The 16,328-nt window shown below is 51.8% G+C and overlaps 1 protein-coding gene across 1 annotated transcript in view; it reads left to right on the forward strand.

Moving 5' to 3' along the window:
* CFDP1 (chromatin remodeling protein CFDP1) overlaps nt 1-10,957 on the forward strand; it is a 60,973-nt gene extending 50,016 nt beyond the window's left edge. The window contains exons 6-7 of the mRNA XM_021535209.4: nt 5,101-5,259; nt 10,214-10,957. Coding sequence (XP_021390884.1) covers nt 5,101-5,259; nt 10,214-10,304 — 250 coding nt within the window. The 3' untranslated portion in view covers nt 10,305-10,957. The remainder of the gene's footprint in view (nt 1-5,100; nt 5,260-10,213) is intronic.
* The last annotated feature ends 5,371 nt before the right edge of the window (nt 10,958-16,328 follow it).

Here is a 16,328-nt window from a genome sequence, read left to right on the forward strand (position 1 = left end):
TTTGTTGATTGATGTTGGGCATGATCTGTCAGCTCCTGCAGTCTGACCCTGCTGGTCCCTGCCTGCTTCTGGCCAGTCACCTTGATCTTCTTAGGCCAACTGGTGCTGGTTCAGCTGTTAATAGGCTCCATAGGTATTTCACAAAATCAGGAGATGCTTTCCCTAGCATTCCTCTTCAACAGCTCAGCATGGTTGTTGTGAATAGGAGAGGCTGATTTGCAAAGACATCCGAGATCCCCTGTGTCAAGGGAAATGTGAGGGCAAACAGGAGGAGCAGCACCGAGCTCTGCCTCTGGATAGCAGGAATGTTCTGCATGGATGGAGGAAGAAAGTGGCTTGCAGCAGTGGAGCAGGCAGATACCTCGGTGAATCACAGGTTCAGCATGAGTCAGTGCTGCCACATGGCTGTGAAAAGGCACACGTCACAGGGGGCCGTGTAAGGAGCTGCTGCTTCCCAAGGCATCTGAAGCATTCCTCTGCTCCCAGTGCTGGTGAATCCATCACTCCTGCTAGTCCCGTTTTGGATGCTGCAGTTTGAGGAATATATGGGCCAATAGCCAAGTTCATGGAGAGTGGTGAAAGTGGTCAGAGGGCTGGAAACCATGAGGAATGAGAAAAGCTTGAAAGGACCTGAGATTGTTTAGTCTAGGAAGGAGCAAGCTGGAGGGGGGACAATATGAAAAGCTTTCAAAGACTTAAAAGGCTGCTGCAAGAAGTGAGGGGGTGATCTGTTCTTAGTAGCTACTAGGAAGAAGATATCAAGTCATAGGCTGAGCAAGGAAATTTAGTCATTGGCGAAGAGTTACATAAGGCTGATGAAGTACTGAAACATTAGTGCGTGTGGGATTGGTGTCAGGAGACCTTCAGAGGACCCATCTCTGGGTGGGTGGGAGAGGAGCTCATCTTCCTTTGGCTGGTGGGATACACTGTGAGACCTTTGTAGCCAGGTTCCCAATTGCTGGAAGATTATTTTCTAAAGCTTGTGATGAAGTCCGCCTCCATTAAACAGGCATACATTTCCCAGACTCTGCTGAGCATGTTACAAGGCATCAGGGATTACGTGTGGCAGTGGCACTTTATCACTGCTATAGCAGCAATTTTCCAAGCTCCTGGTCAGCTGCAGGCTTGCACCAAGATGGAGGAAGCATTACTGTTAAGGACAGGGATACAGAGTGTGTTCACCTATAGTGGGACAGCGAGGGAGCCCATGGCCTGCTGCTTGTCCCTGTGTTCTACAACCATTCAGATGATGCACAGTCACAGTCCTTGTCCTGATGACATTAGATGGTGCAGGGGAATCCCCCACCAAGGCAGAGCTCCCCAGCACTTTTTTTTTTGCTAGTTCAAGGGCAGACTTTAGCTGTGCTTTTTAATTGTAAAAATTCAGAGCATGTCTTTGTGTCCTAAATAGGCGATTGTCCTGATCCTCATCCCTGGGATCCATTATGTCTTAGCAAATTACTTTCTCTCTTCTAAATGCCTTAGTGATTAAAGATGCCACAGCAGATACCCTTAATGAGTACAAAAAGGGTAATAATTCCTCTTGTTGGCACTGAATGCAATTAATCAGGCCCCTTTACTTGCTTTTAAAACAGATGAGGCATTTAAGGCCAAGCAAGTTTTTAATTGGACTTTAATGTTTCTCATTTACTTCATTTTGGCACAAGCCTAGGAATTCCCACCCCCAGGTTTGCTGGATTTATTCAGGGTGATAAAAGGCTCAGCATGGAGTGAAGACTCAGGAGCAGACTCAAACATGTCCTTCAGCCTGTGCCTGGCCCCATTGCCTGGCCCAGGCTTGGTCCTGCTGCAGCAGCACAGAATTGTCTGGACAGGAACAGAACTAGGTTGTCCAGCTCAGAGCATGGAACTGACATTGGATATTAATAATATTTCTGGAATAGTCATCGACACAAGGGTGCAACATAGCCTGCCCTTTTTTGTCATGTTCCCTTGCCTTGAAGGAACTGTTGACTTGTGAGTGTTCTTGTGGTTATCTATAGATAATACAGACTCTGTAGCTTCAAGTAAGAGGTGATTTATATGTTTTAAGCAATATTCCTGAGATCCATGGCAGAGAGGACATACAGAGGCCTTGAGCACCATTACAGATGGGTGTGTGCATCCAGATGTTAATGATATATGCCAGGAATTGCCATGGAAGAAAAGATACATTGTAAGCAACTCTCATCTAATTTGCAGCTCCTGCTCCCTGAGGCCAGCACCACCTCTTCTTCCACCTCTGGCCATGAACCATCTTGCCTTTGGTTCCCTTCCCTCCTATCTATCCTCCACTGTCGTTTGGGGACAGCAGTGGCCTGTCAGCAGGTCCCAGTCTGTGTTTCATGCAGAGATGAGTTCAACAGCCCAGCTTGGCCGACTGGCCCCTCAACTCAGCTCTTCCCTGCCAGCAGCCAACCAAGGTTCAGCCAAAAAGGATCAGCCTTAGCATGTGTGAGCCTGACTCTGAGCCTGCTTGTCACTCTGCAGGGCAGAGATTTCTCTAACATCCAGGAAAGATCCCAGAACTTTCAGTTGGGTTTTTCCAGGTGTGTGCTGTGTCCTTTCCAGTCAGACCTGTCTGTATTTCAAGTGACAGTGACTGTGGACTTCCACCCATGGAAAGGTCAGTGGATGCAGATGAGCTGTGGGTGTCCTTGGATTGGTGAGATGGCTCTTGGGTCATTGGGGTTTTTTGCCTCAAAAAAACCTTCAGGAGAAATCTAGGGACAAGGGACAACACCCTCCATTTCTACATCCCTGCTTCTCCCACTTCAGTGGTAGGAAAATCTTAAGCTCAAGTGTGTCTGGAAAGTTAAGTGTATTCAGAGAAATGTGTTATTGAATATCTTGTGTTAATTTAAATGTCTTCTGCCTGCCAGGCTTGGGGCAGAGGAGCTTTACCAGCTGGATCAACCACAGCGCTTCCCTAGATCTGTTTCAGGCCACCTTTAAGGCCTCCCAGTGCAGTGTAAGGAACTGCTGTGCACAACCACTGGGCTCTGCTTTCCAGGCAGCTGCACAGCAGGGAATGCCACGGGGGAGGCTTGCCCCCAATACTTTATTTGGTTCATCCTTATTCTTTGTCATATCTCCTTTCTTCCGACTCCCTCACATCTTGAACACACATCTGATACTGGGTCTGATGGTTGAGCAAGTCTTGGATAGCCAGATGTGGGAACCAAGTCACTCCAATTTTTTCTTCTGCTGAGAGCATCTTTGCCCATTTTGCCTCCTTACACCACTTCCCTGCTACCTGCAGATACGGATACCTGGAGCCATCATGCCTTGAAAAGTAAGGGAGCATTGGAGGCTGAGCAAGGATCAAGGTTTTATTGTGTGATCATGGTGTGAAGGGCTGTAGACATCTTGATGAGATGTTTAGGGATAAAGGTGAATCAGAGAGCATCCAGTTTGTTCTGTGTCCCCACAGAGTGAGCAACTGCTGACTATTGGGCTGTGCTCCAGCCATGGGCAGGGACTGAAGGAAATAAGAGGGCCAGGTCCTAGGACATTTCTGCTCCTCTGGTTGGTATTGAGGAGGAACAGGCAGCCTTGTTCAGTTGCTATGGAGCCTGCCAAGATATCCTTAATCCCAAATATATCTATGTCAGGAAGCTGCAACCCCAAGTAACTCTAGCCAGCCATTCTTGTATTGAGAGTCTTCTGGCTGAGGCTTACAGAGTTGTCATTTTCTTTGATTTAATTCCATATAAACTGCAGAATTATTTTCCTTTAGAGGCTTGCAAATTACGGAAGCATAAACCATGCTAATGATCTGATAAGGACAACTTTGGATACATTCCCAAGAACGGCTTCCCCTGGGCAGGAGTGTGCTCAAAGAGCACTGATGGAGAGCAATTTGCCATGCTCACCTGGCTGCCTTCCTTGGGCCCCCCTTCCCAAATTCCTTCATCTCTCAGGAACGAGAGTAATTTCCTCTCTGGCTTCTTGCAGAGGCAAAGGCCCTGCAGACCTGAAGTTATCTCTGGAATGTGTGTAAACACGAGTTCAATGGGATGCTGTTTGTCCCCCATTCCTGGGGGGGTTGGAGAAGGGTTAATACAAGTTTGTTTTACGGGTTCCTATCCCTGAGAATTGTCTTCCTTAGAGGGCAGCTCGGCTGACCTGAGCCCCTGTGTGTGCATTTCCCAGCATAAAGGGGAGATTCGGGGGCCCCACTGCATGGGTGGGATTTCACTCCTCTAAGAACAAGGGATGAAAGACCAAAGTGGTCTTCCTGCCAAACAGAGACCCAGGAGATGGTATGGGATCACAGTGCACATGCACTGGGACTCAATGTGCAGCTTAATGGGATTTAGGTGATGCTTGGACAGAAACAAAACAGGAGGGTTACAGGCAGTTCTGTGCTCCCATCTTCAAAGAGCATTGAAATGTAAGCAGGGGGATACAACATTTTAAGTGATGTATGGGCTGGGGCAAAATGCATTTCAATGAGAGGTATAAGGAACTCTATCAGTTTGCATAGAAATAATTCAGATGCAAGTTCATTAGTGGTGTACAAGTCACTAATGAGACTCACCTGGAGACTAAAGTGTTCTTGGATTTAGAATAAGGAGCAGCAACCAGAACATAAAACTAGAGAAAATCAAGCATTAGTACCACATAAATGGTTAATTCCTAGATGTGTTGTCAGCACTAGTGACGCACTGAGGTTGGATGCCTTCCAGAAAACAACACTTTAACTGAAGACAAAGAAGCAGACTTAGCACAGAGGTGATCAGTGGAATGGCTTGGCCTGGTGTATACAAGGGGTCAAACTAGATGATTTAATGATCTCTTTTGGCCTGAAAGCTCTCTGTTCTCTTAAGAAGATAAATGAAAAAGCCCTTTCACAAAAACCAAGCACTTGAGATATGTGTGTAATGAACTCTGCTGCTTCCAGGGGAATGGCAGAGCAGGATCTGCAGGAAGCGTGACCTTGCCGCCTGCAGGCTGCCTGGGGTTGGTGGCCATCTGTTTGGTGGCGGTGGCTCACCACCATCGAGGCCACCGCTCTCGTGTGTGACGTTTCTCAGCTCTGTTTTTAATTGCCCTCTCCCTGCATTTAACCAACATTTGCTCCTTAATCTCCGTCAGGGTGAAGAGGCCAAGCGGTATGAGTAGCCTCCTGGGGAAGATCGGTGCCAAAAAGCAGAAGATGAGCACACTGGAGAAATCTAAACTGGACTGGGAGAACTTCAAGGAGGAGGAGGGGATTGTGGAGGAGCTGGCAATCCATAACCGAGGGAAAGATGGGTAAGAGGGGCTTTACCTAATAATAGTCCAGAATTTCCCATCACTTCCTTTACATGAGGGAAGCCCATTACTGGCTACAGAGTTCAAAAACCCATGGGGTTTCTTAAGGATTTTTTCTAGGGATACATAAAGCCAGTAGCTGCTGTAAGCATCACAGGGAGACAGGTAAGTCTGCAAACACCTATCACTCTCTGCTAACAACCCTGTGAGTTCTCTAAGTCCAGTCTGGCTTTGTCATCTCTTCTCTTTGTGGCACAGAGCCTGAACTGGTCTAATGCAGCCCCTCCGTGAGGGAACACAGTTGCCTTTGTCCTGTTTTCTTTTTTCAATTTGGGAGGGTTTTGTTCTGTTCATCAAATCGCACGTTTCAGCTGCATCTGTCCTCCTTCCTCCCACATAAAGATTTGTGTAAACCCAGAACAGCTGGCAAGGTGCGTCAAAGATTATGGCAGCGCTGGGCGTTGCTTGTGTGCATCAAGCAATGTTCACCCCAATGAAGTTAATGGAAGTATCATAAAAGTAAATGGCAATGCTGTAAATAAAGCAGAAAGTTAATAACATGCACTGCAGGGAGTGATAATGAGATCAGAAGCAGCATTTCTACTACAAGTGCTTTGCTAAGCTCTGGGAAAACATAACCAGCTTAGTGGACAGCTCGTAAAATGTACATTTTATTATAAGCTGTTCTTTTACTGGAAGAACTCAAAGCTTCTGCATTCCAACAGATTGGTTTTTCTATTTTAAATAGATATTTTATAACTGTCAAACTATCAAATAGATATTTTCAGTTTGGTCTTGCACCATTCCACAAACACACCCTCTCCATCAAATCTCCCCTGATCTGTTTCTGGTAATGAAATAAATGCATGCCCTTGAAAAAGTAGAGCAATTCAGTTGCAGTGCTGAATTGCTCAGAGCAGCTGTTCCTCTGAGATCCCTGAAGTCCAAGAAGGTGCATGATTTACACCACACACAGGTGTGGCAGAGCAGTGTTTTGTGTCATCTCTTGTGAGCCCAAACCCAGTATGTCAACTGTTCTTGGCCAGTGCTGTTTCCTTTCCCACCCCATCCAAGCAGGACAGCTTGCTCTTCATGCCTGGCAAACCTTTCCAGCAATGCTCACGTGATGGTCCTTGAAGGCTAAAGAAGGGATCAGCACATGGAAAAGATGAGCAAAGCAGAGCAGCAATTTTAAGAGCATCTTTAATCTTGGACAGCTTTGGGTTTTGCTGCCTGTCACATCCCAGGCTAGAAAATCTGCTGAGCTCTTGGCAAGCAGTTTTTGTCATTAAACAAAGGAGGAACATAATGCCAGGGTAACTTTGGACACTCCTTATGAATATGTTTATACTAGTCAGGCATGCAGCATGAGGGATCACCCGAGTATCTGCTCACTAGGAGTTGCTTACACCTTCAAGGTAAAGGGAGAAGGGAGGAGCACCGATGGAGGCACAGCCCACTGCATTTCTGCTTACAGGCCACCTCGGTGTGAAGGGTGCAGTACTCTCACAGAGCAGCCATGTCGCCTGGGGGGCAGGTCATGCAGACACAGCTGCTGCTGGCCTCAGGTCATTTCACAGGAGCCTGTTGTCCCTTCTGCAGCTGCCTCTTCTCCTTTAATAATGTCAACTGTGCTCACCCTTCAGTGGGCAATCATTTACACATCTCTATAAAAATTGTAATGAGCTGTTGTTAACCCTTCAACCCAGGCAGGCGAGAGTGGGGCGCTGCCTTTAATCCCTGGTGCTGTTAGAAACCTCTGCTCCCCACATGTCCTGCTGAGTGATTGTAAATGTCTGCCTGAGTGGAAAGCTGCAGTCCACTCCTGGAGATGTTTGCTCGATGCCACACATCCTGTGCGCTTACAGAGATGGTCTATGCATGTCTCAAGAAAGGCTGGAAGCTTTACCTTTTGCTCAGGAGGGAACACAGGCTGAATTCCTTTATTGTGCTAACCCTGTGGAAGTTGCTGCAGCCCAGAAGCTCCTCGTACCTCCCTGGCCCTTCTCTAGCAGCCACACTAGAACACAGCAACCAGTGGAGCAGTGGGGCTGTGGCATCTTTCTGCTGCCAGTGCCAGTTATCAGACAGCCACAACCTGGGTCTAAAAATCCTGAGAGGGAACGTGTGCTGCCCCATGGCTCTGTCGTCCCTTGCCTCTGATTTTCCACCCCTTGTACCCCCAGCCCCCATACAGGGATTTGCATTTCCTTAGGAGTAGAATCTGGGCTTTTACAGCCTGTATCAGGTCCTGAGGGCCTGTCCTGGATTTGACAGGAGGGGCTGGAGTAAGGAGCAGAGGCAACTATCCCCTTTGCTGTTCATCTCTCTGATGTGCTTTATAAATGGAAATGTGTAGTGGCCTCTTAATTGGGCCACCTTTGTAGGGCAGCCCCATGGGGGAGCAGCCGGCCCCAGGCACTCCTGCACCAGGTGACTGATGGTGACTGACAGGGGACAGGCAGCACTGAAGACCCTCCCCAGAGCAGCTTGCAGCTGCCCTTGTTAGCAGAGAAAGCCTTGCTCCCAATGGGTTTACTTTGCTCTGCTGTGGATCACAGCTGCCCTGTTTCCAGGCGGGTTGATAATTTACAGGAAGCTATTGATTCAGGTAGCAAAGGTTGTTTAGACAAGTGCAGGACGTGTGTTTGTGCCTCACTCATGCACTTTGCACCGTGTTTGGTGGTGCCTTGGTGCCGGCTGCACAGAGCTGGCTGAGCACAGAGAGACCTGCAGCTCCAGCACAGGCTCCAGAGCATGGAGGGGCTTGTGCTGACCCTGCAGCTTCCCTCCTCACTCTTGTCTGCACCTCCACCCCTGTGGGCCTGCAGCACAAGCTGGCCAGGCCCCACGAGCCCCAGTGCATGCCCAGGTAGTGCCTGGGGGGTCTGCTCTGGTACCTACAGCACTTCTGTGGCCAGCCAAGGACAACGCCACGGGATGACGTCGGTGGCAGTTCCTCCTCCGTGCTGTGGCTGCGAGACCGCATTCCTGGTTCATGATCCATATCGATCCCCCAGGAGGCAGCCCTGCCCACCAGAGAGGCACAGCAGGCAGGGAGGAAGAGGAGAAGAAAGAGAATGACCCCTTGCTGGGGCTGATAGATGGGTGTCACAGAAGGGCCAAAAGAGCTTCAGATTCAGTAGGTTGGGCAGCCATTGGGGTGTTTCCAGATGAACATCAATTAACTCCTGTCCTTGTCTTCCCAGCTGGGGTTGTGGTTGGTGTTCAGCAGTGGAGGGGGAGAAAAGCCACACGCCCAGCAGTATGACACTGAGCACATACAGCGTGACCCCTCAGCTTCCTTCCTGTGGCCTCTCTGAGCCCAGCCCCAGGAGCCAGTCACCTCCCTGCTTACAGGGATGAAGGGAAGCGACACTCCCCTGCCTGCCTTTCCTGAACCAGTGTGGGGAGGGGGCCTCAGTGCACAGCCCTCCTCCAACAGTGAGGGGCAAGGGCCACCAAAACACCTCCTCCCAGCCGGCTCTTTGCCTGCATTGCACCGTGCTGGTCCCTGCCCCTCGCAGCCAGCGGAGATGAGCTGACCCAGTTGTGTCAGCCCGAGACAGGCTGGGGCTGCGATGGGAGTGGGATGGCAGCAGGGACGCACGGGGCTGTTCACCCACTTGGGGGAATCACTCGCGGAAATTAATCTGGATTAACTCATTTCCAGTGATGACTGGGTGGGCAGGAGTGTCAGGGCTGTCCCTTGCAGCAAGGACAAAGGCTCCCTGCTGGGAATACATTTGGTACAGGTTCCATAGTTGTAGCATAAAGAATTGCAGAATCACAGAATGGTTCGGGTTGGAAAGGACCTTTAAGGGCCAACTAATCCAATCCCCAGCAGTGAGCAGGAATTCTTTATCTAGATCAGCTTGCTTAGAGCCCCATCCAGCCTGACTTTGCAGGGACCTCATCACCAAATGTTCATCTGTCTCAGAGAGACCACAGGTAGGAGAGGCCTTGAACCTTCCCATGTGGGCCTTGGGCACTTTGATGCACACTGCCAGCCACTCAGCAGCCTGGAAAACCTGCAGAGCCTGAGATGCTCATCTTCCCTTAGGCTTTGGTCTTGCTTTCAAGCAATGGGTTGCTCTGTTGAGCAGGAAAAGCAGTGACCATCAAAACAGCCAAATTCAGGGGTTCCCTGCACAAGTTTAATGACTTTGTCATGGCAGTCCAGTGTTTGCCACCCTGGAACAAATGCAAAACAATTGTGATTATTCAATTACAGCTCCTGTTTTGAATTGCAATTTCGCTCCTTCTGTAGGTTAATTAGTAGCACAGCCCCAGGCTTCTATGGCAAGGGTTTGCAGCAAAGTACATTAAAATTCAGCTGCATGCCATTAATGAGCAGCAGGGTGCTTTTCCAGGCGTAGGCGTGCCTTCTTCCTCGCAGCACTCAGGTGCCATGCTGAGGGGCAGCACTAAATAGTCAGTGGTTAGAAGCTGGTCTGTGGCTGGGAAACCCCTGGCCTGCATCCCTGAGCTGCTGAAGGCTCGCTGGGTGATGCTTTTTGCATCCCTAATGCTCCCTGTGCCTGTTCCTGGCTTGTATCATGGGCCTGTCAGCTTGTATTGAAGGTTGTGGTTGGGTTTGAGATGCTTTGCTGGGTGGCGCAAAGGCCTGCTCTGATCCCCTTCAAGGTGTCTGTGGAGGACATTTTTCTCAGCTGTAGAAGAGCTGAAACCAGAATCAGCCAGTTTAGTTCTCTAGCCTATGCGACCACCAGACCTCTGGGAGTCCCCCAGATGACAGCCAGCAGGCCACAGAGCAGTTTTGGTGTCCACAGGAGATGTTGAGTGGGGTGATCAGTTCATGGAAAGAGAAGGGAGGGTGACAGACAGTGCTTTCCCTCCCTGCTCATCCCTTTGGGTGGGGTTTGCCACAGGCTGGGGGCCACACAGGCTACCACAGACACCGCTCACAGCCTCTGCCTCTGCCTCCCTGCAGGTACATCGAGAGGAAAGCATTCCTGGAGCGTGTGGATCACAGGCAGTTCGAAATCGAGCGTGACATCAGACTGAGCAGGATGAAGCCCTGACGTGCTGGGGGTGGCCGGGGGGATTTTGCTCCCTTCTGTGCCCCAGGGCTGGCTGGGGGCTGCCGGCCACCGACAACCACCAAGCACGGAAACTGTTCTCTACCCAAGACTCAGCCTGTATGTCTCAACGTACAGGGTTTTCCTTTTACTGTAATAGTTTGGGGAGGGTATTTGTCAATGGACAGGAGGCACTTTGAGGGTTAAATGACCCAGCAGCTGATAGAAGACACTGCTGTAATTCTGGCAACAACTTTTCAAGGAGAAGAGGTGGTGACACCCATCCTTTACCAATCCCAGGTGCTTCTGGCAGCAGGAGGAGCTGCCAAGGCTGGGAGAGTACTGGCATGTTTAGCGGTGAGAGTGGAGCTGCAGAAAGGTTTCATGGCTGCTGTGCATATGCGAGCTGTGGGCTGGAGCCCTTCTGCCTGCTCTGCCAGCCCCGCAGCACTCCCTGTCCCTCCGCCCTCTGCTCCTGTCCAGACAAAGCCAAACTGTCTGTACTTGTTTGTGGGGTCTGATGATGCTGGGGGGGGTTTAAGCAAGCTGGTGAAGAAATCCTTCCTTGTTCACGCTGTCAAGAAGATGGGAGCAGCTGCAGCAGGCAGGAAGGGCCAGGATGAGTGTTCACGTGAATAAAGTACTCCATCCCAACACTTTTGCATGCTGGCAGTGTGGTTTGTATGGGAAGCAGAGGACAAAGAAATTAAGGATCACATACAGTAAGTAGTGTCTGACAGGAGTCATAAAAACCTCTCTCAGAGGTGCCCAGTGTGTGCCCTGATAGCAGCCTGGGGGCCAGAGCAAGTGCTTGAATCACCTCCCCTCATTACTGGGGCTGGTGGTGCAATGAAACCCAGAACTGGGGGTGACAAGGCCAATGTAGTCCTGTAGCAGTGCTGCAGGAGTAAGGAAACTCATCCAAAGCATGGCCACACAGGGACACTGAGCAAGTGCAGCTGCCTGGGAGGACAGGCCAAGGCGCCTGGGTGTGGATCGAGCAGCTGGAGCTGGAGACCAGCAATGCAGCGTCCTGCCGGCCGTGCCTGCTGGCCTGACTGGTGGAGTTGGGCAGCTCCTGATGTCGGGCCTGTGCACATCCTTGGAGTAAAGGTATTGACCAGCATTTCCCCACAGGATGCTCTGTGCCCGCTTGGTGGGGCAGCCTGTGCTGGTGCTGTGCTGGGAGAGAGCAGCACAAGCCCCATCCTGCCTGCCCACAGGGTGAGCGATGCCATCGCTGCCCATGGCCCCTTGCCTGCAGCTCTGAGCACTCTGAGCCTTGGGCTCGTGTGTCTGAGACAGCCCCTGCTCTGTGGCCATGCTGCAGGATAGATCAGAACAAAACACCACGTGTTCAGGGGAGCTGCAGCCTTTGGCACCCTGTTCTGTACAGAATCAGCTGTAATGGACCTGCTTAAACAAGCCTGAAATTGGACAGAAACAACACAACGGAGTGATGACATGTTTTCATCTCCAAACACTTCCAAGCTAGTTGCTGCTTTGGCTTAGGTTGCAAAAAGAACCAGAGTCCCTGTGCAGGGCACTGTCATGGGGATATCTCAGCTCGGAGCTCCTGAGTGGCAGTAAATGGTCCTGGCAGGACCTCAGTGTGGGCTGTGGAGCAAGGCAGGTGCTGCTGCAGTAGTTGGGCTGCTCTCCTGCTTGGAATGACAGTGCTGGACCATCTCCAGCACCTTCTCCCCTTGTGTGCTGTTCTGCCTTCCTTACAGGGTCCCTCCCAACAGCAACCACAAGGCAGCCCAGGCTTGTTTTGCTACAGATCCCGAAGATGGTGCGATGCTGAAGTAGCCACAAGCAGGGCTGGGAGGGTTGAGCCTGCTGTGACTGCTGAGCAGGCAGCCAGGGAAATTATTTTCCTATTGCTCTGTTGTTGCTGAGAGAAGAGGAAATATTTGGGAACATCTCTGGCCCGTGTCCCCCATGACTCTGATGCTGGATAGTGGCAGGGAAAGATCATGTCACCCCTGCACAGGCTGGGACCTCATGGCATCGCTGCCAACCAAAACCTTTGCTGCAGCCGAGTATCCCTGCAGCACTCTAGGGCCCTTTCTGCTCAGCAGCTGGGTAGCACCAAGTAGGTAAGAAATGGAAAATAATTCTGTGCATTGTATCATGAGCAAGAGCAGAATGGAGATGCAACAAGTACCCTTGGAGATCCCAAAGGCCAGAGGCACCAAACCCAGCCTTGTTTTTAAAAGCATTAAAGAGCTTCAGGCTGTGTCCATAGCATATCCTGCAGATGGATCTGGGTCTGGATGGCTTGGGGGTGGCTTTGAATCCACACGCACGCTAATGGTGTTTTAGAGGGATGTGGCCAGCACAACCTCCCCTGGTATGCTGGTGAACTGGGAAAATTGATGACCTGCAATTTATGGGATCCTGCCTGCCAGTCCCAGCTATGCGCTTCAGAAACCCTCCAGAGTTTTTTCTTCTTTTCAGCTGAGCAAATATGGAAAACCTTGAAATGTTGGAAGCAACCTGACCTGCTGGAAAAGGGCAGTGTGATGGCAGTAGCCAAGAGCCTCGACGCCCCTCTGCTGAGCTCGTGGCAGCATGGTGTGCCCAGTTAAGCTTGAGGATGCTGGGCTGCGGTGCCAGCTCCTGGCCCAGCAAGCTGGGGCAGGCTTGGCGGGATGGCTGGGAGGCAGCCTCCAGCCTTGGCTGATTCCTGGCTTCCTCCACGCTCCCAAGCATCCCGCGTTTTTGCTGGGTTGGATCATGGATTCCTCGCCTCTTTCCTGAAGACGAGGAGTGATTTACAGGTCTCCAGAAAACACAGCTTGGCTGCTTTGGAGGGAAAAAATAAAACAACCAAAACCCCTCTCTGCTTGCTATTTCCATTGCCCAGTCACCTTCCCACAAAGGGGGGTGCCCCAGGACCCGCCAGCCCTCAGCCCCACCAGCCCTTGATGTCCCCGGCAGCCCTGCACTTTCTGCAAGGAGCAATGTTCTCAGATGTGGCTCCATCTTTTGAGACATTCCCACCTTGAGCTGTCTTCTCTGGGAAGCTCACACGTTCTCCATGGGTTGGGACCCACCCTGGGCATTTGCTTGGGGTAATTTTGGCCCTATAAGGAGTCACTCATGGCCAGAGCATCACCTCACCCTGAGGAGCTCCCCCTTCCCTGGCTGCCTGAAGGGGCCCCTTGTGCAGCTGAGCCCCAAACAAGGCTCCAATTGTGTCTGTGTGTCCTGATGGTCAGGGCTTCTGCCATGGCACCCGTGTGCTGGGGCCATGGTAAAACCAGCTGTGTCCAACCCACACCCACAGGCTCAGCTTTACTGATCTGCTGGGGTTGGTGGGGGCTGTTACGGGGCCACGGGAATCATTACAGAGAGGTAACACTGTGCACTTAAAGCTGCTTCAGTGAAAGGGACACAGGAATAAATGTTGGCTCTCAGCATGGGAGGAGGGTGAATGCTGGCTGGCCGGGAGTGCATCCCGTAGCCCCAGGCTGTCCCGAGGACCACAGTGGGCTTCATGGACAGAACTGCCATCGGGCAAAGCGTGGCAGCTGGGAGAAGGAGGGACCAGAGCGTGGAGCTGACCTTAGGAGCATCTCTCTGCCGCTAGGGCAGCAGTTCCCTGAGGGGCAGAGCTGGAAGGTGATGCTGGCAGCACCATATCCTCTTCTCCAATTTGTTGTTTTCAGCCTCTTCCCACCTTTCCTTCAGAGCAATGTCCCACCAAGCAGCACAGTGGGGATCTGTTTGCAGTGCTCAAAAGTAATGGGGAGAAATGGAGTGGACTGTGGGTCTCCCACCCCATTTGAGGGTCTCCACCCCAGGGAATCCTTGTGCTGGTGGTGGGCACTGGCACTGACATTTGAAACTCAGCTGATGGCGATGGCACAACCCTTCCTGCTGTCAGCCCTTCCCGCTCCCAGCAGTGAGCCCCAGCTGGGGGCGAGGATCAGCGCCAGCCCTCGCTAGGGGATGAATGGGGAGACAAACAGAGCTGCTACTGTTGGGGCAGCCTGAGGCCTGCAGTCTGCCTTGGCTTTGCTGGAGATGAGGGGGTGCCTTGCAATCCTGTTCTTTGGAAAGGCAAGCAGCCTCCCCCAGCATCTTCCCTCCACAGCAAAGCACCAACCCAGTGCCACAGAGAAGCACGAGGATAAATCCTGGTTGTGATCCTGTTGGGTCCCGTGATATTACAAGCCAAGAGAAATGTCCTCATTATTTCCAGAATATTGAAGTCTAATAAATCCTGTCCTGCCTTAAAGGATTTATTTCTTCATTCATTGCTAGGAGACTCAGTCCTGTGTAATCCTATTGCTGCTCCAGGAGGTGGGGAGCGGCTTTCCAAAGCACAGACCTGGCAGGGCTGTGGGCAGGAGCAGGAAGCCCCAGCCAAAGCTGCTGGTCCCAGCAAACATCCCAGTCCCACCCCATTTTCCTGGTATGTCCCACTGTCCCAAAGCAGTGCCCTGTGTTTGATTCACCAAAATGAATCTCAACCAATGTTTGGGGCACAGCTGGGCCAATGGGACATTAATTGGCTGCTAGCCAATTAATATGGCATGGTTCAGCACAGCTTGCTCCCCCTGTCCATTGTACATCTGCCATGCTCCCCCAGATCTCACTTTGGAGTCCTCCTACGCCTTCTCACACCATATCCAGCAGGAAAAGCTGCAAAAAGCCAGGAATAGCTGTGCCCAGCACAGCCAGTCCCCTGCAGCCACAGCAGCAGCCTGCCCGTGCAGAGCCAGCCGTGCCTGGCTCACCATCCACTAGGGACCTCCAGAAGACAATGACGGACACATGAATATGGCTGGAAATTTTGCCACTGAAGTGTTTTCCATAGCAACCGTTGCTGGGGCAACCTGCATCCCAAGGAGCATCCATCCCGAAACACCCAGCCCTGTGTCCAGTGGAGCTGGCAGGGAATCATGGCGTGGGACTGCCGGGACCCCCAGCAGCAGCAGCACAGGGATGCTCTGGCAGCCAATCCAGCTCTGAGCACCCCCAGCGCTGCAGGGCCCCTGTAATGCTCCACTTCTCGTCTTCTTTTTGGCATTTCATTTTCTCAAAGGTAGCAGAAGCCTAAGGAAGACCTGCTGCTGCCTGTTGCCCCATGGGTGCTTGGCTGTAGGGATGTGCAGGAGCTGTTGCCAGCTTGGGGTGCTCAGCAGGTGCAAGCAGTGATTTTTGGCTCTGATGGACCAAAAATGGGATTGAGTTTGACAGTGAACACTTTGATCTGAGCATCAACACAGGGAGAGGGAAAAGTGATATTCCCACTGCTTTTAAGTCCAAAAGCAGGAACCTTATGGCTCCTCAGCACCTGCCTGAACTCGTATGGTGGCAGCTTCTCCCTGGGGACACCTCAGGGATCCCAGGAGACTCTCACTGCTGGCCTGGTGGGCCCACACCAGACTCAGGGTCTCCAAGGCAAACACATGGGATTCACGGGATCAGCTGTAGGGTGGCGGAAGAGAGGCTGGGGAGCCTGGAGCCCACCCCAAGGATGCCCACGGTGCTCATGCCTGCGCTGTCACCACTGTCACCAACAAGAGGAAACCGCAGTCCTCAGGCTGCGCCCGCCGGGGCAGCTGCGGTTTGCGGGCGCAACCACAGTCCCTGCCAGCGGATGTCTCCCAGCCACAGCTGTGCCTCAGTTTCCCTTTCTGCCAGTGACACACAGGGACACTTGCCTCCAAGCACTGCTTTTTGGGGGAGGGCACGTGTTTGCAATCTGGCCTCAGCTCTGCCGCCCCACCCTGGTGTGGCCTGAAAGTAACCCCGGAGGGTGAGGGGAAATGCGTGATGGGGATGGCGGCCAGGAGGCACGCGCCCAGTCAGGGCACATTCCTGGCTTGTCTCCACCCGCACCACTCACTCACTGGCCTCACACAGGCCCACTCATTGCCTACTTGCCCTTGAGCTCAGTGGCTGCAGGCACCCCTTGTGTCCCTTCCCTTGGTTCCCTGTGTGCTCTGGCTCTAACACACTGGGGGAGCAGCATGGGTGTCCATGCAGCTTGTGCATGTCCACAGGTCC

Source organism: Lonchura striata, chromosome 11 (assembly GCF_050655825.1).
Source record: "Lonchura striata isolate lonStrDom1 chromosome 11, ASM5065582v1, whole genome shotgun sequence".
Taxonomy (NCBI): domain Eukaryota; kingdom Metazoa; phylum Chordata; class Aves; order Passeriformes; family Estrildidae; genus Lonchura; species Lonchura striata.